At 46.2% G+C, this 23504-nt stretch overlaps 1 protein-coding gene across 1 annotated transcript in view; it reads left to right on the top strand.

The window, feature by feature from the left end:
• FSTL4 (follistatin like 4) overlaps window positions 1-23504 on the top strand; it is a 526907-nt gene that overhangs the window by 486282 nt on the left and 17121 nt on the right. The window contains exons 10-14 of the mRNA XM_029941169.1: window positions 12229-12390; window positions 12778-12912; window positions 13907-13933; window positions 17623-17741; window positions 22464-22613. Of these exons, the coding sequence (XP_029797029.1) occupies window positions 12229-12390; window positions 12778-12912; window positions 13907-13933; window positions 17623-17741; window positions 22464-22613 (593 nt within the window). The remainder of the gene's footprint in view (window positions 1-12228; window positions 12391-12777; window positions 12913-13906; window positions 13934-17622; window positions 17742-22463; window positions 22614-23504) is intronic.

Below are 23504 nucleotides of genomic sequence, written 5' to 3'. Positions count from 1 at the left end.
GGCTTTGTAGAATGAGTTTGGAAGTTTCCCTCCTATTTCTATTTTGTGAATAGTTTGAGAAGAATGGGTATTAGCTCTGCTTTAAATGTCTGGTAGATGGGGCGCCTGGGTGGCTCAGTTGGTTAAGCATCCGGCTTCGGCTCAGGTCAGATCTTACAGTTCGTGGGTTCGAGCCCCGCATCGGGCTCTGTGCTGACAGCTAGCTCAGAGCCTGGAGCCTGTTTCAGACTCTGTGTCTCCCTCTCTCTCTAACCCTCCCCTGCTCCAGCTGTCTCTCTCTGTCTCTCAAAAATAAATTTTAAAAAAAGCATTAAAAAAAATTAAATGTCTGGTAGAATTCCCCTGGGAAGCCATCTGGCCCTGAGCTCTTATTCATTGGGAGATTTTTGATAACAGATTTGATTTCTTCACTGGTTATCAGTCTATTGATGCTTTCTATCTCTTCTCATTTGAATTTTGATAGTGCATGTATGTTTAGGAATTTGTCCATTTCTTCTAGATTGTCCAGTTTGTTGGCATATAGTTTTTAATAATAATCGCTAATGCTTGCTTGTATTTCTAAGGGATTGGTTGTAAAGATTCATTTTTATTCATGATTTTGTCTATTTGGGTGCTCTCTCTTGTCTTTCTAAGGAGCCTGACTAGAGGTTTATCAGTTTTGTTTATTTTTTCAAAGAACCAACTCGTGGTTTCATTGATCTGCTCAACTGTTTTTTTTTTTATTCTATATTGTTTATTTCTGCCCTGATTTTTTTTATTTCTTCTGCTGGGTTTGAGGTGCTCTTGCTAGATTAGGTGCTCTGTTAGATTTTGAATTTGCTCTTTTTCTAGTTTGTTGAAATTGGCCTGGATTGCAATATACTTTCCTCTTAGGACTGCCTTTGCTGTGTCCCAGAGAGTTTGGATTGTTGTATTTTCATTTTCATTTGTTTCCATATATTTTTTAATTTCTTCTCTAATTGCCTGACTATCCCGAACATTCTGTAGTAAGGTGGTTTTTAACCTCCACATTTTTGGAGGTTTTCCAGACTTTTTCCTATGGTTAATTTCAGAATTGTGATCTGAAAGTGTGCATGGTATGATCTCAATTTGTTTATATTTATGGAGGGCTGCTTTATGCCCCAGTGTGTGCTCTATCTTGGAGAAGGTGCCATGTGCACTCAAGAAGAAGGTGAATTTCCTACCTTCAGGATGCAGAGTTCTAAATATATCTATTAATTCTGTCCGTTCCAATGTGTCATTCAGGTCCATTATTTCTTTAGTGATTTTCTGTCTGGTTGATCTATCCATTGCTGTCAGTGGAGTATTAATGGTCCCCAAAATTAGCACATTCTTATCAATAAGATTGTTTCTGTTTGTGATTAATTGTTTTATGTATTTGGGCGCTCCCGAATTTGGTGCATAGATATTTATAATTGTTAGCTCCTCCTGATGGAGAGACCCTGTAATTATTATATAATGTCCTTCTTCATCTTTTGTTACTGCCTTTACTTTAAGTCTAGTTTGTCTGATAAAAGCATGGGTACTCTGGCTTTCTTTTGGCATTCAGTCACATGATAGATATTTCTCCATCCCCTTACTTTCAATCTGAAGGTGTCTTCAGGTCTAAAATGAGTCTCTTATAGACAGCAAATAGATTTTGGTTTTTTATTCATTCTGCTACCCTGTGTCATTTGGTTGGAGCATTCAGTCCATTTACATTCAGTGTTATTATTGAAAATTGTGGGTTTAGATTCATTGTGTTCTCCATACAATTCATGTTTGTAGTGGTGTCTCTGGTACCTTGTATTCTTTGCAACAATTCCCTCATAGAGTCCCTCTTAGGATTTCTTGCAGGGCTGGTTTGGTGGTGATGAGTTCTCTCAATTTTTGTTTATTTGGGAACACCTTTATCTCTCCTTCTATTTTGAATGACAGGCTTGCTGGATAAAGGATTCTTAGCTGCATGTTTTTTCTGTTCATCACATTGAAGATTTCCTGCCATTCCTTCCTGGTCTGCCAAGTTTTATTAGGTAGGTCTGTAACCACTCTGATAGGTTTCCCTTTGTATGTTAGGACCCTTTTTTCCCTAGATGCTTTCAGAATTCTCTCTTTATATTTTGCCAGTTTCACTATGATATGTTGTGCCGAAAGTCGATTAAAATTACGTCTTAAGGGGGTTCTTTGTGCCTCTTGAATTTGACCATCTACTTCTCTCCCCAGATTCAGGAAATTCTCAGTTATAATTTGGTCTAGTATCTCTTCAGGACCTCTCTCTCTCTCTTCCTCTTCACGAATTCCTGTGATATGGATGTCATTCTGTTTGATTATATCACTCAGGTCTCGAAATCTCCTTTCCTGCTCCTGGATCACTTTCTCTGTCTTTTTTTTTTTTTTTTTTTTTTTTTTTTGCTCCCTCTTTTGCTGTAACTGTGTCTTCTAATTGACCTATTCTTCTCTATGCCTCTTCAATCCTTGAGGTGACCACCTCCATTTTATTATTCACCTCATTTATATCCTTTTTTAACTTGTCACACCTATTTTGAAAGTCCCTAGTCATTGTATCAGTAGATTCTCTGATGCTTTTTTCAAGCCCAGTGATTAATTTTATGACAATTGTTCTAAATCCTTGTTCAGTTATGTTGCTTAGATCTGTTTTGAGCAGTTCTGTGGCTGTGACTTCTTCCTGGAGTTTCTTTAGGGGAGAGTTCTTTTGTTTTGTCATTTTGGCTAGCTTTTTGTCTCTTGTTAGTTTTAAAATCTCGTCATGCACTGTGCACCTGTTAGTATTGCCCTGTTAAAGGAGGCTTGTTGACTGTCCAGTGCCTGTCACTTCAGGAAATGTTCTTTTAATGGTGTCTCTCAGTTTCTCTTGTTGTGCCTTTGTTTATTTTATTTCCCTACTCAGCAATATTTGGGACTCTCCGTCATGCATACTTTGGCTTGTTTCTTGGGGTAGCCCTGAGAAGGAAAACAGACAAGGGAACAGAAGAATGCAAACACACAGACAAATCAAACAAACAAATTAAAAGGGAGAAAGGAAGAAAAGGAAGGGAGAGGAAACAGAAGAAAAGAGAAGAAAAAAATAAAGGGGGGTAGAGACAACAAAGGACAATGGACAGTCTAAAAGTGTATAACCAGTCGAGGGGAGAGATAAGGATGAGATAAGGGAGAATATATCTGGATGGCAAGAGAGAAAAAGAGGGGGGAGAAAGGAAAAAGGAAAATAAGGAGTAAAATTTTTTTTATTTTAAAAAGAGTAAAAAAGGTAATAATAATAATAATAATAAATAAGTACCAAAAAAGCAGCAGCTCCCCCTCGTGGATAGGCGTGGTTTGGTGTACATAGGTCTTGGGGGGCTGCTCTCGGAGGCCCTGCCAGAACTAAGTGCTGCAGGCCACTCTTAGGAGTCCGAGCTCCCTGTGCCACATCTGAGCCAAGCTGTATTTTCCAGGCCCACCTTGCTTCAAAATCCTAGTCCATGCACTTTTATGCTACCACAGATGACATGTACTCGCTTTGGCGGCTGGCTTCTTAGCTGGGATCTCGTAGAGGAAGGGAGCACTTTCTCTTGGTGCCTGCCGGGATTCACGCTGCCACTGCTGGAGGCAAGATACGCTGTGCAAACGAGGTGCACCCTCCCCGCAGCTGCAGCCGAAGTGCACGCCCCCGCCGCAGCCAACTCCCTGCCAGGATCACGTAGGGGTGGGGGCTGTTTTTCCCTTGTGTCACCCAGATTTGGGATTTGTGCTGCCCAGTGGTTATATATGGAGAGTTTTTCTCTCCATACCGGTTAAATGTTCTTTATCTCTTCTCTAGAGAGAGTACTATGAGCGTGTTCAGTTTCTCTTTCTCTTCCCTTTGTCTCTCAGGGGCTCTGGGGCTCCACATACTTTCCCTGTGTTGGGCTGGGGCTCCCACCTCAGGCTGGCCCATTTTCCAATCTCCCCAGTTCGCACTCACTCACTCAGGCATCTTTGAGGTTGTCTTCTTTCTGGAGTCTGCATTTTCTCCTTCCACTCTTGCTGATGAGTGTAATGTCCTCTCAGTTCAATAGATGGGGCAGACGAAGTTTATAGAGCTCCCTTCTTCTCTGCCATGTTGGCTCCTCTCCCAATAAATAAGAAAACTTAATGGGTCCAAAGATGGTGTCAAAGGTCAGGGCCGAGGCAAAGGACGGTCTTCAAGGCTGGTACTGACCAGTGACCATCTATCTGAAGAAGCCGGTCCGCATACCACCAATTTTTGTTAATCTTTTCTTTATTTTTGAGAGAGAGAGACAGTATGAGCAGGGGAGGGTCAGAGAGAGAGGGAGACACAGAATCCGAAGACAGGCTCCAGGCTCTGAGCTAGTTGTCAGCCCAGAGCCAGACGTGGGGCTTGAACCCATGAACCATGAGATCATGACCTGAGCTGAAGTCAAATGCTTAACCAACTGAGCAACCTAGGTGCCCCAACATACCACCAATTTCGATTTCCCAGATCAATAGACACACCTCCCATCAACCAAGGGACAGGCACCACAAGTATAAGGAAGGTCAGTATTTCCTTTTTGAGGTGGAGAGTGGCTTCTGCCTGTAAGTCTTCCCAGACCCCTGTCCCCGGACCCCAAAAGCTCCCCCAACTGGTAACACTTATCACATTTGGAGTTCATTGTGTAATCACCTTCCCTGGGACAGAAAGCTCCACGGAAATGTGGATTGGGCCATTTTTATTCACTGCTCTGTCCCTCATGCTGGCCACTTGGGTGGTATTTAATAAATGTTGGCTGTATATGATGAATTGACAGAGCTTTTTAAAACCAATCCAGACCATTAATGTGGTGCCTGATGTGGGAGGGCATTCCCTCAGCAGTCCTCTGTGCCTCCTGCCTCCCTTCCCACCCCCTCCCCGACCCCTGCCATGCAGCGTTTGCTATTGTCCAAGTTGATAATATCTGGTATCAAAAAATTCCCATCATCACTGTTGTTTTTCAAAATGTCTTCAGCTGTTCTTGCACATTTTTTTCTGGGTTTCAGAAGTGTTTTGGTAAGACCTCACCAACTGATTTTAATTAGAATTAGATTAAAGGTGTGGCTTAATTTGGGGTTTCTCCTTTCTTAACCATAGTAAATCTTCCTATCCTAGAACGTATCTCTCCACTTATTCAAGTCCTTTTTTATGTCCTCAGTGAGATTTCACCATTTTTTTCACTTAGGTCCACTGTATTTTCTGTCTGATTGCTGTCAGTAAGTAATTAAGCTATTGGTTTTGTATGTTCTGGTACTGGTACCCTTATGCACTCACTTATTAAAACTTACTACTTTGGGGTTCATCATCTGGAGCATATCCAGGGAAAAATATCTTTTTCTCTCCAGCCTTTTAATATTTGTGCTTCTCATTTCCTGCCTTCAGTTGACAATCACACCCAGTATAATGTTGAGAGTCTGATATTGCCTTCCTACCTTTCCACTTTTTCTTTTTTTTCCCACTTAATGTTTCACGATTCTGAAAAGAATGGTGCTGTTTCTTCTTTTTATAGAGATATTCTTCATTGTAGGAAGTGAGTATCATTTTGTTCCTATTTTATTGAGGCTTTCTTCCCCCTCCAAAAATTGAATTTGAATTTTTTTCAAAAGCCCTTTCAGCGTCTAGCCAGAGAATCAAATTGTTTTTTCCTTTTTGATTGCCTTTGATTTTGGATGTGATTAATTATAGATTTCCTGATAGTTAGCCTCTGAAACATGTTATACTTGGTCACAGTACCTCTTTTAACACCATGCTAGACTTGGGATTTGGGTACATCTAGTCCTAAGTGAGTTAGGGCTGTAGTCCTCTTTTTGTGCTCTCTTTGGCGGGTTTTAGTGTCCAGGTTATACTAGCTTCATGACATAATTTGCAACCTCTTCTCCATCATGCACCCTAGGAATTATCCACTCCTTAAACATAGGAAAGAACCTTCCTATGAAACTACTCAGCGTGACTTTGGGCTGGTAGCACTCCTTTTTTTTCCAACAACATGATTGAGGTATGATTGATTCACAAAACTATACATACTCAGTGTATACAGTTTGAGTTTGAACATAGACACACGTATGCACCCACAATAGTGTCATGATCTAGGTAATATACATATTCATCACCTCCAAACATTTCCATGTGTCCCCTTTTTCCATTTTTTTATTTTTATTTTTTAATTAATTTTTTAAATTTACATCCACATTAGTTAGCTCTAGTGCAACAATGATTCAGAAGTAGATTCCTTAATGCCCCTTACCGATTTAGCCCATCCCCCCTCCAACAACTCCTCCAGTAACCCTCTGTTTGTTCTCCATATTTAAGAGTTTCTTACATTTTTGTTCCCCTCCCTGTTTTTATATTCTTTTTGCTGCCCTTCCCTCATGTTCATCTGTTTTGTGTCTTAAGAGTGGAGACATAGGATAATTGTCTTTCCCCAACTGACTAATATCGCTTAACATAATACCATTCACATAGTTGCAAATGGTAAGATTTCATTCTTTTTTATTGCTGAGTAATATACTGCTGTGTATATCTAGCACATCTCTTTTTTTTTAATTCGGTAAAAATCTGTAACATGAGATCTACCCTTTTAATGGATTTTTAAATGTACAGTACAGTATTGTTGACTGTAGGCCATATGCTCTGCAGATCTCTTAGGACCCATTCATCTAGCATAACTGAAAAGTAGCCCTTGAAAGTTTCTTAAATATTCTCTTCTTGACTAATCTTGTTGATACTTTTAAGTTCTTTTTTTCTTGAAGTATAATTGACACACAATACCCTATTTGTTTCAGTAGTACATCATAGTAATTCAATAGTTTGGTATGTTATGAAATGGTCCCCTTGATGAATCTACTTAACCAAGTGTGGAGGTTATGATATTATTGACGATATTCCCTCTGCTGTCTCTTACATCCCCTTGACTGGCTGATTTTATAACTGGAAGTTTGCACTTCTTCATCCCCTTCACCTGCTTTGCCCACTCCCCAATGCATCTCCGCTCTGGTAACCAGCAGTGTTTTTCCTGTATCAATGAGTCTGTTTCTGCTTTGTTTTGTTTGTTCACTTGTTTCATTTTTTTAGATTCCACGTATAAGTGAATTCATATAGTATGTCTTTCTCTGTCAGATTTCACTCTCTCTTCTTTCTCTTAGCATAATACCCTTCAGGTACTAGGTCATATTCTTTTTTAGGGCCAAGTAATGCAACTTTTTAAAAATTTTTAAAAATTTTTTATTTAAATCCAAGCTAGTTAACATATAATGCAATAATGATTACAAGAGTGGAATTTAGTGATTCATCACTTACATGTGACACCCACTGCTCATCCCAACAAGTGCCCTCCTTCATGCCCATCCCCCATCTAGCCCATCCCCCCACCCACCTCCCCTCCAGCAACTCTGTTTATTCTCTATATTTAAGAATCTTTTAGGGGGAGGGGAGAGGGGGGAGGAGGGGTGGTGGTGGTGGTGGAGGGCACTTGAGGGGAGGAGCACTGGGTGTTGTATGGAAAACAATTTGACAATAAAATATTTTTTAAAAAATCTTTTATAGGTTCGACTTCAGCTCAGGTCGGGCCGAGTAATGTTCTACTGTATATATGCTTCATCTTCCTTATCCATTCCTCCATTGATGGACACTTAAGTTGCTTCCATATCTTGGCTATTGTAAATATCACGGCAGTGAACATCAGTGTGCATATATCTCTTCAGATCAGTGTATTTGTTCTGTTCAGATAAATAACCAGAAGTGAAATTGCTGGATCATATGGTAACTTGCAACTTTGACGAACCTCCGTTCTGTTTTCCATAGTGGCTGCCTCAACTTGTACCAACATTTTGTGGGGGTTCTTTTAATCCACGTCCTTGCCAACAGTTGTTTCTTGAGTTTCTGAGATTAGCCCTTCTGACAGGTATGAGATGTTATCTCATGGCGCTTTGGGGCACTATTTATTGAAGACACTGTCTTTTCCCCATGCATTTCCTTGATGATGAGTGGTGGTGAGCATCTTTTCATATGCCCGTCAGCCATCTGTATGTCTTCTTCATAAAAATATCTAACCAAGTCCTCTGCCCATTTTTTTCATTGGGTTATTTGTGGATTTTTTAATTAAATTGTATAGGTGTTTATATATTTTGAATACTAACTCCTTATCAGATGTGGGATTTGCAAATATCCTCTCCCATGTGGTAGGTTGCCTTTTCATTTGTTGATGGTTTCCTTTGCTGTGCAAATGCTTTCTAGTTGGATATAATCCCATGTGTTGATTTTGTTTAACTTTTGTTCCCCGCCCCCCTTTGCCTGAAGAGACTGGTCCATAAATGATTGCTAATACTGATGTCAGAGAGCTTACCACCTGTATTTTCTTCTAGGAGTTTTTTGGCTTCAGGTCTTACATTCAAGTCTGTAATACATTGTGAGTCTGTTTTTGTATATGGTGTAAGATAGTGGTCCTGTTTGGCTTTTTGGTGTGCAGCTGTCCAGTTTTCCCAGCACTATTTATTGAAGACACTGTCTTTTCCCCATTGTGTATTACTGCCTTCTTTGGCACGACCTGAGCTACAGTGGCTGTTTGTACAGGGGGCCCTCCGCACTATTCCTATAGTTCAATAGAACCATTGATCTATGGGCCGTGTGCGTGTGTGCGTGCGTGTGTGTGTGTGTGTACGCACGCATGCACCAGTAGCATCCTATTTGGATTACTATAGTTTTATAGTATAGTTTGCAATCGGGGAGGGTGAAACCTTCAGTTTTCTTCTTTCTCAAGATTGCTTTGTTTATTTGGGTCTTTTCTAATTCTACTAACAGTCCCTTTGACATTTTCATGGGGACCGCACTGAATCTGTAGATTAGGTAGTACAGACATTTTAACAATGATAGATTCATCCAGTCCATGAGCATGGACTGTCTTTCCATTTATTCATGTCGTCTTCAGTTTCTTTCATCAAAGTCTTATGGTTTTCAGACTACACGTCTTTTAGCTTTTGGGTTAAGTTTATTCTTAGATATTTTATTCTTTTTGATGTAATCGTAAATGTAATTTTTTTTTAAGTTTTTTTTCTTTTGAGAAACAGAGAAAGTGTGAGGGGGGAAGGGGGTGGGGGTGGGGAGAGAGAAGCTCAAGCAGGCTCGACACTCTCAGTGCAGTGCCCAGCACAGGGCTTGATCTCAGGACCATGAGTCCATGGCCTGAGCCAAAATCAAGAGTCAGGTGTTTAAACGACTGAGCCACCCAGTCATTCTGGGATTGTTTTCTGAATTTCTCTGTTTGACAGCTGGTATTAGTGTATGGAAAAGCAACCAATTTCCGTTTGTTGATTTTGTATCCTTCAATTTTACTCAGTTCATTTATTAGTCCTAGCAGGTTTTTGGTGGAGTCTTTAGGGTTTTCCATATTTAGTATTATGGCATCTGCAAATAGTGACAGTTTTACTTCTTCCTTTCCAATTTGGCTGCTTTTTATTTCTTTTTCTTGCCTATTGCTGTGGCTAGAACTTCCAGGACTATGTTGCATAAAAGTGGTGAGAGTGGACATAGTTGCCTTATTCCTTATCCTGCAGGAAAAGCTCCCAGCTTTTCACCATTGAGTCTGATGCTACCTGTGGGCTTGTCATATACACCCTTTATTATGCTGCGGTGCATTCCTTGTATGCCCACTTTGTTAGAGTTCTTAATCAGTAAGGGTAAGGTTTCCTTTTAAGTGATCGATTTCATTGGGATTTTCATATTACCTGTAATTGATTATGGCTTTCTTTAAAATTTTTTTAACGTTTATTTATTTTTGAGAGAGCACCCACTCACAAGTGGGTAAGGGAGCAGAAAGTGAGAGGGAGACACAGAATCCAAGGCAGACTCCAGGTTCTGAGATGCAGCACAGAGTCCAATGTAAGGCTCAAACTCACAGACCATGACATCATGACCTGAAACTGAAGTTAAGATGCTTAACCGACTAAGCCACCCAGGCACCCCTATATTTTTATATTTTTTAATTCCCTGTCTTATTTCTCTATTTTTTTTTCATTGATATAACTTGCCAGAAATTTGGCTTACTGATTTTTGCAGACATCCAGGTCTTAGATTTATTTGTCAGTTGTATTCTTTTTTGACTAATTGATTCAGTCATTTCTGCTTCTTTCTCTATTGATTCTTCCCTCGCCTTCTTTAAATTTACTTTATGTCTGCTAGGCAGGCTTGTATAAATAAATGGTGATCTAGCAAGAGCCCAGGTTTATTAACTCCCAGGTCATGGCCACATACATTGTAGAACTCCGGGTGTTCTGTCACACTCTCCAACTCCCTACTTACAATGCTCCTAGGCCCCCCAGTTCTATCTCTCTACTGTTGAATTACACCCTCCTGACCAAAACTCTATAATCTAGCCTGTTTCTCCCTCTACCAAATTCACAGTGTAAGGAAATTATCTAGGTGAGTTGCTATTTCTTTCCTCGTTGAACAAATAAGAGTCAGAAAGGGGAGACTGACTTTCATGTTTTAAGCTGCCCTCCAGATGTGCCTTTCCTAGAGCCCTGTTTACCTCCTCCAGCTCAGTGGCCTGGTCTGCACACCTGGAACTCTCCCCCAGAACCACCAACAAAGAGAACCTGGGAAATGACTCGGATTATCTTACTATTAGGTCTCTATGTGGTTGTCACAGGGCGCCTCTGAACTCTTGTTATGGAAACAGCTCTGGGCTGTTCTGAAGGGGGGCTCGTGCCCTTTACTGGTTGTCCATTTGGCTTTCTCATTCCCCCAGCTCTGCCTCATGGGTGAACCAGAGAAAAGACTTGAAACTCAGACTGGGGGGGGGGGGGGCTGGGGGGCTCAGTCGGTTGAGCATCCGACTTCAGCTCAGGTCATGATCTCACGGTTCATGGGTTCGAGCCCTGTGTCGGGCTCTATGCTGACAACTAGCTCAGAGCCTAGAGCCTGCTTCTGATTCTGTACCTCCCTCTCTCTCTCTGACCTTCCCCCGCTTGCACTGGCTCTCTGTCTCCCAAAAATAAATAAAAAATATAAAACAAATTAAAAAAAAAAAGAAAGAGACGCAGACTGACTTGATGAGATTATTAGTAGGTTCCCAAGGAGTTTTGAGAGGAATTGCACAGTCTGTCTCATGGGACACTGGAATTTTTTTTTTCCTCATCCCAGCCACACACAGATCACTGGACAACTTGCTCACATTCTGGGATCACCAGCAGCCTTCTTCTACATAAACATCAGTGTGTTCTGCCTCAGGTCCCAAGAAAAATCTCCATCCTAAAGTACTGGGATGCTTTCTTTTCTCAGACAATAGGGGCTTCCAGATACCTCTGGGAAAATATAGTGGCCTGTTTCAGGAAGAAGCCATCGTCCACCTTTCCACAAGGTGTGTGTTGAGTTTAATATCCAGGTGTCTTTACATAAACTCTCAGAAACCTGTTTAGGAAGTATGTAGAGTAAAATACATGGATAAGTAAGAGCCCTCAATTTCACTGAAAATGATAATTATTTGATGTCCCGGGCCCAAAGCTAGGGGGAGGAGGGAAGATGCTCCAAACAGCCTTCATTTCCTCCAGGCACCTCCCCCACAGACAGCCCAAGTAAGAAAGGCCAGTGATCTGTGGTGGGCGCTGACACCTTGCCCACCCATGTTTTTTCTGATGAGTGGGACAGTCATGTCCTTGGCCCTGAACTTGACTGACAGGGCTCATGGATGAGCTACACAAGGCACGCTTGCCTTTCATCCATGGTGCAGGGGTAAGAAGTGGAGAAATAACAGTGATCCAGTGGAATGATCAATGGCCTTCCCCAGAGTGGTGATGTAATTAGCAGCCCTGCCAGTCAGTGACCATAAGTGCTTTGTGAAGCACTTCCTGCAAAAAATTAAGCCCGTGTCCAATGGCTTTCCCATAACAGAAATAATATATCTGAATTTTAATCATTTAGAAATAAATTTGCTGCGGCTGTTGCTCTTTACATGTAGCAGCTGAATAGCATTAAATATTTGGATGTCTCTCTGATCATATTTAGAATAATGATGCAAGCCATGAATTACAGGGTACAAAGGCTGACGTGTTTATTGCTTACAACGCATTTTATAGCCCTTTCTTTTAGGGCTTGAGTTGCTGAACGGGATGAGGGTAAGTGGGTTACAAAAAGAACTCCAGAGTCGCCTGTCGGTTCACCCCTCTGGAGCAGGTCTCGGGGCCAGAGCACAGGCCCAAGGCCAGGCAGGGGCTCTCTCTGACCAGTGCCAACTTCATCCACAGTCCCGCCAGTCATCCGTGTGTATCCAGAGACCCAGGCACAGGAGCCCGGCGTGGCAGCCAGTCTGAGGTGCCACGCAGAGGGCATTCCTATGCCCAGAATCACTTGGCTGAAAAATGGCATGGACGTCTCAACCCAGATGTCGAAACAGCTCTCTCTTTTGGGTAAGAACTGCCCCGGTGTCTCCGTGTTATTCTCGTCAAGTTCTAGCTGACAATTTCCCCAGGAATGGAAATGAGACGCATGATTTGTTTCTAAGTCAGACATGCTGGAAGTGAGCAAATTTCTCCCCAATTTTGCTGCTATCTGGGCTCACACAAGTCTTGCGGGCTTTTTGAGCACAGTGATGACAAGCTGCCAGTCTGGTCCCATGCCACCCTCAGTTATTTCCAGCCCTTCCCAGCGGCGTGTATCACAGTTGTCGCTGCCCTCAGCCCTGCCGAGGGGCTGTGTTTCCAACCTCAGCACTGAATAGAAGGGGGATGGAATGGGACGGGGCGGGGCGGGGTCCCCAGCTGAGTAGGCCATACTGAGCACTGTCCTTCCCCCAGCCAACGGGAGCGAACTCCACATCGGCAGTGTCCGGTATGAAGACACAGGGGCCTATACCTGCATTGCCAAAAATGAAGTGGGTGTGGACGAGGATATCTCGTCTCTTTTCATCGAAGACTCCGCTAGAAAGACCCGTGAGTCCGCTCTTTCCTTTGAGCTCCTCATTGAGCTGGTTGGGAGGCTTCAGGTGCAAGGGTACCAACCGACTAGAGCCACAGCCATCCACCACAAGCCCCTGAAGACAGGGGTAAACCCCATATGCTTCTGTGCTCAAAACTGGGAGCAGAGGCCGCCCAAAGGTGAGCCGACCTTCCCTGGCAACCTACCCAAAACAGCAGACAGAGCCCAGGACCACAAAAAAGCTCACATATCCTAGCCCCAGTTCTGCCTGTCACATGTATGACGGGAGCCTCTGCCCCTCCCCCACAGAATTCCTCATACTATCCACCCACCAGCCACTGGTGCAGACGCCATATATGATAGACTAGATAGATGCCAGCTCATGAATTGTATCACAGGCTGCCATCCCACTATGCCCCAGGAACTGGCCTGGGCACACATGTGCAAATAACCTTTATACTCCAGGGATTAGAGCCTACCCAGCATGCCCCGTGTGCCCTCCTTATAGCCACTGCCCCCAAGTGGCTCTGCAGGTACGATTTCATGGACCTGGGTGATAGACGTGGTCTCGTTCCCTTGTTCAAAGACTCCAAGCTGAGTCTTCATCATCCACCGAGATAATCAGAAGTGTTTCAGATGGTCTTCCTAAGAGAATCCTACTTGAAACTCAGCATGGCTTCTGGAAGTAATCCAGGAGCTGTGGCAGAGGTGTTGTTCACTAGTGTCAGCCACAGACGTGGAGGAGCCCATTTGCTCCTGGGATCCTGGGACCTGACTGCAAAGATGCAGTAGAAGTCACAAGAGTCCCGAGACCTGGAACCATGACCATGTCCAGAGCCCCGCCAAAGTGTTGTTGCCAGGGCAGTGAGCAGTGCAGACTCTATACGTGATGGGCTAGGTAGCAGTGTGTCCAGCAACGGAATCCTTACAGTCAAGATTCTGATATTACTTTGTTCTTTTTTCCTTCCCTCAATCATGTTCCTGCCTTCCTCGTCTCTGACGCTGTAGTTGCAAACATTCTGTGGCGAGAGGAAGGTACCAAGCTTGCTTGTTCTGTTGTGCTTGTGATCACCTGTGTTCACCCTTCCATTATGAGCCATCTTTCCATGAGCCGCCCTCCACTTTTCTAGACACCAAGCAGTCCTCACAAGTCGGGGTCCACAGGTTGGATCAGATGGGAGGGACAGAGGTCAATGTCAAACTCAAATGGCACACACTGAGAAGGAGATTCAAAACCTGCTAGTGTCTTGAACGGACTCCAGTCCATTAGAACTTAAAAGCGGAATGCTGCCATCTAAAACTATTTGAAACTCCTCACTGAAGGAGACTACTTGGCGGGGGCTCCTGGTCAGAATAGGCTTTCAACTTTTTTCCCGGAGCAAGTGCTGGTGTTGGGGTTTAGTTTATACTTTGAGGAAATGCCAAAGAAAAAAGCCACCCTGACTTCTGTAAATGTATGTTTACATGTATGTTTTTGAAATGAATAGAATTTTTAATTTTATATTGATCTGTCTTCCAGTGTTACACAGGACCATAAAAATACTGTCATTTTAATACATCACAAACAGTCTAACCCTGACAATCTCATGTGGTTCAAAAAATAGGCCGATGTCAGAGCTGGGGTTTAGAGCCTGAGTCACGGCTTGGGGTGCACGTGTATTTGTGGACTTCAGCCCAGTGCACCCCGTCCACCAGAGCAGAGTTCAGACCACCTGGAGGTAACTTGTTCTCTGCTTCAGCGGACATGCTGTGGGAGAGAAGTATGAGAGGTAGCAGAACACACCATGTGATTTCAGGGCTATACACTAAATTTCCCTCTTGCAAAACCAGCATCTTTCCCATCTCATTTTTCCCTCCTGAACATCAGATGGTGTTACCTAGAGTCTAGCGTGTGCATGCACACACATGCTCAGAAGTTTCCCGAATGTCAGGCATGGCAGCTCACGGTATGTCTTGAGAGCACAAGAGAAGCAGGGCCTGGAAAGTGAGGAACTGCTGCCAACTAGCCTTAGGATTCCTTGGAAGAATAAGTTGTAGCAATGGCCGCTCATCACGGCCACTTGTCCCTTGATGCTGCCTGAACCTAGTCATAGGTCACAATGCACACAGAGAGCTGTGGGTCTTTAAGAGGTGGTATTTTTCTTAGGTGACTTCATTATGAAGGGGCTCAAGTTTCAAAAGTTGAGGCCAGCAAAGAATGCAGGAAGCCCTCGGACATAGGCAGCGCAGCCATCAGTGGCCCCCAACTTAAGACCACACTGCCTTTGGGCTGTGGGCTGGCAGGTGCCGCCCTGCTTGTGCACGGTGCGTGAACACCTTCCATCCCGCATGCACGGCCAGTCTGGACCGCTCTAAGCTGGAGACAGGGACATAAAGAAAGAAAAACAAATAGGTCTCAGGCCACAGGGAACCTCCAGTCTCCCCATGAGAAATGGGATGACAAGGGCACACCAAAGCAAGGGTTCCCTGTAGTCGAGGCTGACCCCACACAGAACCTTTCAGGGGGCTGGATGGTGAGGCCGGGTCTTCTGGGAAGGCAGGTGTTTGTTGAGCATCACACTCCCTTGCTGCCTGTGAGCAAGGCGCCATGCTTGACCTCACACGCTGCAAACCCTGCGTGGAGCCCACTGAGCTTTCAGCGTTAGGCTGCTTCAGGGAGCTGGCGATTTCCCAAGAGGCCCCAGGAGGCTGTTTCTGGGGTCTACCCTCTTGCAGGGACTTTGACCCCTAGGTCTGAGCAAGAAAAGTTTGCCAGGTGAGAATGTGTGGAAGAGGAGTCCCTGCTGAGGCGAGACAGATGGGGACAAAGCAAATAAGTGCCAAAAGCTAAGATGCTGCAAGAGCAGAGACCGAGCGCTCATGGGCGGCCGCTTGGTCTGGCTCTTGGATACGGGCTGCCTGGCACCCCACGATTCCCCACTGGGACCTGTGCAGGGGCCCCCAGGCACTACTAGCGTCTGAGAGGCTGGGGTAAGGCCGCTTCCAGTGGTGGGAGCCCTCCTGCCCAGTCCCTCTTAGTGCAGAAGCAGAGGCAGTTAAGACTGTGTCATGGAGTCAGGGCCCTCTGTCCTCATGGTCTACCACAGGCACCGATGCTTCCCAGTCACCAACAGCTTGAGGCCCGAAAAGTGACTGCAGAGCACCTGGAAGCAGGTAGAATGGTGACTCATATTTGCCTGCTTTATTGTTTTCTTTTTGTTTTTAATTCTTTAATGTTATTTTTTAGAGAGAGCGCTTGAGCAGGAGACAGTCAGAAAGAGAGAGAGGGAGAGAGAGAATCCCAAGCAGGCTACACACTATCAGTGCAGAGCGTGCATGCGCCTCGAACCCACAAACCATAAAACCATGACCTGAGCCGAAATCAAGTCAGATGCTCAACCAGCTGAGCTACCCAGGTGCCCCTGTTTTCCTGTTTTCTAACACTAAAAAACTGCCCCCTATAGTCAGTTAAGTCCATACACCAGTTTTCTCAGCCTGCTAGGAAAGAGTGTGTTTTTCATAGATTTGATTTTCTCAGCATCTATGAAAATCTGTTTCATATTCTACCTTCACGAGAAATGAAGTGAGGGAGAAAGAGAAAGGGAGGGAGACTCAAATCTCACCCATCTATGTGCCATGTTTGCCTTTTATGGAGAGGGGACAGAGCCCAGAGCAGGGCTCAGGGTCCAACCCCAGCTCTGGCATAAATGCAAGCAGCTCGACCAAGCCCCTTGCCTTCCTTGGACCTCTGGGCTTTTGTCTTTGCAGTAAGGAGACTGAACTGGCTGTCCCAGGGCCCCTTCTCTGCTGGTCTGAGAGGGTTTCTCCCCATGTGACCACAGCCGTGGGTGGTGATGGGAGCAGGCGGGCGGGCACGCCCAGGCTGTGGGCTCTGTTGCCTGACATGTGGCTGCCACAGCTCAGGTCAGGATCTCACGGCTCGTGGGTTCAACCCCCCGCATTGCACTCTGTGCTGACAGCTCAGAGCCTGAAGTCTGCTTCGGATTCTGTGTCTCCCTCTCTGTCTCTCCTACTCTCATGCGCTCGCTTTCTCTCGCGCGCGCTCGCTCGCTCTCGCGCTCTCTCTCTCTCTCGCGCTCTCTCTCTCTCGCTCTCTCTCTCTCACTGGCTCGCTCTCTCTCGAAAATAAATAAACATTAAAAAGGAAAGAAAGAAAGGGCAGAGGTAGGAGCAACCTGTCTTGAAGGAGGGTTTTCTGGCACAGGCAGGGCAGGACCAAGTCGGCACAAAGGAGGACCAGCCACCGCACTCTCAGGATGCCGTATTCTGGGGAGTGGTGCTCCATGTAAATGTGTTTTAAAAGAAGATCCTTTGTTTTTCGGGCACAGTTTGATCCATCCTGATTTGACTAGTGGATGACAAGCAGACAAGGAGCACTCTGACTTTCAGAATAGGAAAGGGAACGTGTATGTCAAAGCCAAGGCTGTCATGTATTTGAAAACTTGTACTGGTGGCCAACCCCAGGTGCCCTAGGGCAGAGCTGTGTGTCTGGAAGGACAGCCTGGGGCCTGCAGAGCCCTCGACAGGCTGTAGTGATTGTGAGCCCTCCGGCACTCTGTCCCCTTGCTCCCCACACACCACTTGCTCCTCTCACGTCACCTTGACCCGGACTTGCGCTTCATGCCTTTACCGCAGGCTTCATGTGTGCGTGTCATGGCACGTGACCCTGTCCGGGGGCTGGCTGCTGGGGGTAGCATAACCGTGGCTGTGTTTGCTCCTCGCAGGCCTCAGCGTGGGAAACATGTTCTATGTGTTCTCGGACGATGGCATTACCAGCCTGCACCCCGCAGACTGTGAGGTCCAGAGGCACCTCAAGCCCACCGAGAAGATCTTCATGAGCTACGTAAGTTTCCGTGCCGGGGGCCCTTCTACATCCTACACAAACACCAACCTGAACATCAGTCTTGGACCACTGTGCCCCTTGGTTTCTGAAATTCCATTTGCTAGATGCACTGGGGCTCCACATGCACTCCAGGGCTCAGGAAGGGACACGTGGTCGAGGGTTTAAGGTCTCACTCCTTCCTCAGGCAGCCCCTTCTGTGCACAGAGCCTGAGGTGACACCCAGGGCTTCCAAGTCAAGGTCACAGGGAAAGGATGGACACAGCGGTGTGAACAGCCAGCCATACCGGGGCCCTGGAATCCTGAGGACTGAGGCCTCTCCTGACTGGGGAGGGCACAGTTAGAGAAGGCTCCTGAGCAGGTGTCCCCTGGGCTCGGGTCTGAAGAACAAGCAGGAACTGGTGATTTCTAAAGGAAATGTCATGTACCCGGCACATAGAGGCATAAGATGTCAGGTCACTGCTGGGGAATCGAAGATCCTCTGTATGCCTGGAGGGAAGTGTGGATGTGAGAAAGGATGACAGGAGACAAGGATTGAAGCTGATGAGTTTTAATGGTATCTTCAAAGGTCTGGGGACCTCTAGAGGACTTGATGTGAAGCGTGGCCCTGATCAGCTTGCATCAGAACAGGTGCAGAGCCCCAGTGAGGGTAGTGATCAGAAGGGCTGGACTAGATGCACAGAAGCAGGTGAGGAGGCTGTTGTGATTGACCAGGGGAGAGATGGCGGTGACCTCATCAAGACAGTGGCAGTGGCAATGGGAAGAATTGAGTTGATTTTAGTGCTATCACAGGTCAGATCAACAGAGACGGCGAGGGAAAGCTGGGGTCTTGCTGAGAGGAGCAGAGTGTCCTTCCCTGCGGAGGAGAGGCGGGTTGGAGGATACTGTTCATTCCCCAGCACTCTCTGGGGCATGTGCCACGTCCCCAGCCTGGTGCTGGGTACTCCACAAGCAGATGACAGTGGCCTGTGATGCGCTGAATTTCAGATGTCCACAGGACACAAGCATAGAAACATCCAGAAGGACAGGGAGTGGAATAGCAATGGTGAGTTGGAGAGCCCTCGGCTCTCTGACAGGCAAAAGAAGTCGCTTTAAGAAAGCCTGGAGTACATGGGTCATAGAACCTAAGGAAGGCCAAGTTGACAAAAGGAAGGGGTCCACAACCAGTCACTAGAGGAGGTGACCTTGGAGGTTCTCTGGGGCCCCCAGGGAACCAGGGGAGAGAGCATGAAACATGTGAATGCCCCAAGTGTCAGAGGCACTACAAAGTATGAGGCCAAATGCAAAGTGGCAATCCATGGACAGAGGCAGAAGAGACCATTGCTGGTCGTAGGTCTAGGAAAGCCCTTTTAGTCCTCAAGACCCTGTCCACAGGCGTCCCCAGACTGCTTCCCCACCTCCCTCACCCCACTCCAAATTACCCTTCTTCACTCCCACCGCACCCTACCCTACACCACCTCACCTCACCCCGACTTACCCCTCCTCACCCCACCCTACCCCATCTCACCTTACCTCACCCCACCTCACCCCACCCCACCCCAACTTAGCCCTTCTCACCCCCCACCACACCCTACCCCACCTCACCTCAACTTAACCCTCCTCACCCCCACCCCACCTCACCCTACCTCACCCCACAGATCTGCCTCTCCCACTGGTATCCCACTTGGCCTTGCGTTGGTGGTTTTTTACATAAGGTATGATCTCTTCCACCAAATCCTAGCTACTTGAGGATAGAACTATGGCACTTATGCAGAAGAGTCATCTCAAGCCCGCCATGCCCTCCCTGTGAAGAGTCACAGTGAATGAACTGGTGACTCTGATGGGCCAGGCACCCCTGGAGTAAGTGGGCTGGGCCCAGGCAGGTTCCTGCAGCCAGCTTGCGGCAGTGCCGTGCTGGCTGTTGGCATGTCTCAGGCTGCTGCATTTCTCACATTGGTAGCTTTGGAACAGCTGTTTTCCAGGCTATTTCACTTAAATTAATCATTTTTAAAAGTGCTACCCCTGATGAATTTTCCTTCCATGTAATAGCCATGAAACCATCTAGAAAGAGTGGTCCTAGTTAACTTCTGGCAGTTAGGTTTAAATAATTGCACATTGGCACTAATTTCTCATAGATTTGCAATATGGAACCTGTAGCTTGCAGGAAATTGCTCAGATCCCAACCACAACTCAAATTTCCCAAAAAGCTAGGACAAGACACAGTAAGAGAGTCCCTTGTGTGTATCGAGCAACACAAGACCACAGTAAACTGTGGAACAGTCCCAAAAAAACAGTGTATTCTAGAAAATGCCCAACACCTCCCAAGAGGGTTGCAATAAAGCAAACCTCTTGTAAAAGTGCCGAGTGAATAGGAGGCTGGTGCCTTCTCTCTAGGGCCTCTCTGTTGGACTAAGTCTCTCCATTGCCCAGTGAGCTGCAATCTGTGGACTAGGTAAGGGCACAGGCTTCTGAACCAGCACACCTGGGCTCCCGTCCTACTTCTGTCACTGGAGGCCTCAGTGGCTTTAGGAAAGTTACCTCATGCCTCCCAGCCTCTGTTTTTCTCATATGTAAAGTGGGATCGTTGTGAGGATCAAATGTGACGATGATGATGGGCAACGGTAAGGGTAGAAGGCAAGAAGAGCTCTGCTCCAAAGCTATTGCAGTCACTTAGGAAAGAACTGGAAAGTAGATAAACTCAGGGATTTGGAGGTCGTCCCTGTAGTCATTGGTGATTCATGTGTGGCAGCCCGCACAGGAGGAGGAAGGATGCTTGGTCTTGGCTGGCCAGCTGCAGCAAACGACCCAGCAGGGGAGCAGGTATGGAGGAGAGGAACGGCTCAGGGGTGGGTGGCCACGTACGAGGGGGCTGTGGGAGAACCAAGCCAGGACTGGAGAAGGTGGCTCTCAGCTAAACACACAGACCTGTGAGCCATCAGCATATGGGTACTGGATAAAGCCAGGGCAGTAGACAAGACAGACCACCAAGGGTGAGCGGTATGAGGTAGGCCTCTGGACAAAACCCTGAGGGTCATAGTTCAGGGACAGGCAGAGTAGGAGGGACCACAAGGAAGACTGAGACAGAGCAGGACCAGAGTCATGATGAAAAACAGGAGAATGCATATCAAGAAAGATAAAACAAGGTCCCCCTTTTCACTCATGTATTCATTCAACAAATGTATTAGAGGCACCCATTCTGTGCCAAGCACTTGACTAGATGCTAAGGATACAGCAGTGAACCAAGCAAAGAGCCTGTTATCAAGGAGCAATCTAGTGAAAGAAGAGGAGACCAAAAAGACATAGACAAATCAACGCATGAAGGTGGCAAATGACAAATGCAGCAAGGAACCTGGTGGCACCATATTAAGGGGTCAGAGAGGACCTCTCCATAAGGTAGCCCGTAGGCAGAGAGCTGAAGCACATGTAGGAATAAACTGTGCAGATATCTGGGGAAGGGCATTCCCAGCAAAGGTGACAGCCAATGCATGCCCAAGGCCTGCGGCAGGAGCATGACACAAGGGAAGAAAAGCATGCCATGTGCACGGAACACAGTGGGTAATGGAGGGAAAAGCTGAAGTTCAGAGAGGAACAGGAGCCAGACAGGGCCCTGTAGACTTCGGGAAAGACTGGGATCTTATTGTGAGCAAGAAGGGAATGTTAATGGAGTAGAGGGTGTTGAAAAGGGGAGTGACATGGGTGGACTTCTAGTGACACCCACCCCCCAACCCCTGGTTTCTGCATTGACAACAGCCGGGGAGAGGGGGCAGGTTGGAATCAAGGAGCACAACCCAGACACTACAGGAGTTACTCGGATAACAGATGTGACTTGGGCCCAGGTGATGGGGGTGGAATCAGTGAGGGAAGGTCAAATTCTCAATGTATTTGCACTGGATGAGGGCTGAGGGTACAGGGAGAAAAAGGAGTCAGAGGTGGCCTCAAGGGTTTTGGTCTCTGGAAGAAAAACAACGGGGCTGTCATTTTGTTAATGGGATGGGCAGGGTTGGGAGGTAAAACCGGGAGTTGATTTTGGATTCATGAGTTTGAGGTATACATCAAACAGCCAAACAGAGATAGGTGGGTGGCTGTGTAATTCTAGAGTTGAGATAAGAGGCTTGAACTAAAGATAGAAATTTGGGAGTTGTAAGCATGCAGATGGTATTTAAGGCTACAGGTTTGGATGAGATTAGCAAAAAGAGTGGACTTCAGAGAGGGAAGATCATCACTTACGTTCTGACACACAAGATGGACAAACTGAGCAGTATTAAGCAACAGAGCAGGATCTGCTGCTGGGATGGAGAAGGAAGCCAGGTATAGCACAGATGATGTCCCAGATTTAAATAAAAAGATGGTGCAGGTTTAATTTAATAACTGAGAAGTCAGTACTGAGCTCTGTGGGAGCCTTGCTGGCTTTGTGCTAAGGAAGCAGAAAGGGTAGGACCCTCCTTGGGAAGCCTGGCCACTGAAAGGACTTTTCTATACGATGGGGATGCAGAAGGGGGAGGTTCACATGCAAGAGAAGAGGAGAGGCCTGGAGGCTGTAGATGAAAAATCCAACAAATGGAGTTTACAGCCTCACAAGTGGGAGGGGATGAAAGTTGAAGAGTAAGTGAAAAGCTGGTGACACTGGAGGAATCGGGTGCCATGTTTGTGGATTCCAAGAGAGGGACAGAAGAGAGGGGAGAGGGAACCCACACATGGCAGGGGGGACGAGGGATAAAGATCTATGGCAGCCGGTCTCCTTCACAGGAAGAAATCTGTCCTCAAGGGGAAGCAAATGGCACCCAGCCCTGCCAGTGGGCATCGGCAGTGAACGTCAGGCACCGGTTCATCTACGTGGCTCAGCCAGCACTGAACAGAGTCCTCGTGGTTGACGTGCAAGCCCAGAAAGTCCTACAGGTACGTCTCTAAGGGAGTGAGGGGGCTTTCTATTCTGAGGCACAGCCGGTCACGTTCTGCTTGGCTTTCTGCACATTCCCCAGCTCCTACGAGGGGCAGTCAGACCAGGGGCAGGGGGGAGCAAAGAAGGTTCTTGTGAAGTTATTCACCAGTATTTATTGCTTACTATGGACCAAACACTGTGCTAGGTTCTTGGAAAATAGCCACGAATGAGCAGTGAAGTCCTAGAACTTATATTTTAGTCTGGCAGACAGACCATAAATTGGAATTATAGATAGCTGTAATTGTAAGAGCTTCTTACAGGTCAAATGTGACAGAGGAAATGGCAGACTCTTTTAAAATTGTATTAATGTTTATTTTTGAGAGAGACAGGCAGAGGGAGAGGGAGACACAGAATCTGAAGCAGGCTCCAGGCTCTGAGCTGTCAGCACAGAGCCAGATGTGGGGCTTGAATCCACGAGCTGTGAGATCATGACCTGAGCTAAAGTGAGACGTTTAACTGACTAAGCCACCCAGGTGTCCCCAGAAGACTCTTTTATTTTTTTTTCCATAATATTTTATTGTCAAATTGTTTTCCATACAACACCCAGTGCTCTTCCCCTTAAGTGCCCTCCATCATCACCACCACCTCTTTTCCCCCCGCCCCCTTCGACCCTCAGTTCATTCTCAGCATTCAATAGTCTCTCAAGTGCTGCATCCCTCTCTCTCCCCAACTCTCTCTCCCTCCTCCGCTCCCCCTGGTTCTCCATTAGGTCTCTCCTGTTTTCCTGCTAGACCTATGAGTGCAAACATATGGTTTCTGTCCTTCTCTGCCTGGCTTACTTCGCTCAGCATGACACCCTCAAGGTCCATCCACTTTCCTACAAATGGCCATATGTCATTCCCTCTCAT

The sequence above is a fragment of the Suricata suricatta genome, chromosome 6 (genome assembly GCF_006229205.1).
Source record: "Suricata suricatta isolate VVHF042 chromosome 6, meerkat_22Aug2017_6uvM2_HiC, whole genome shotgun sequence".
NCBI classification, from domain to species: Eukaryota; Metazoa; Chordata; class Mammalia; order Carnivora; family Herpestidae; genus Suricata; species Suricata suricatta.
This window is presented reverse-complemented; position numbering and strand designations above follow the sequence as displayed.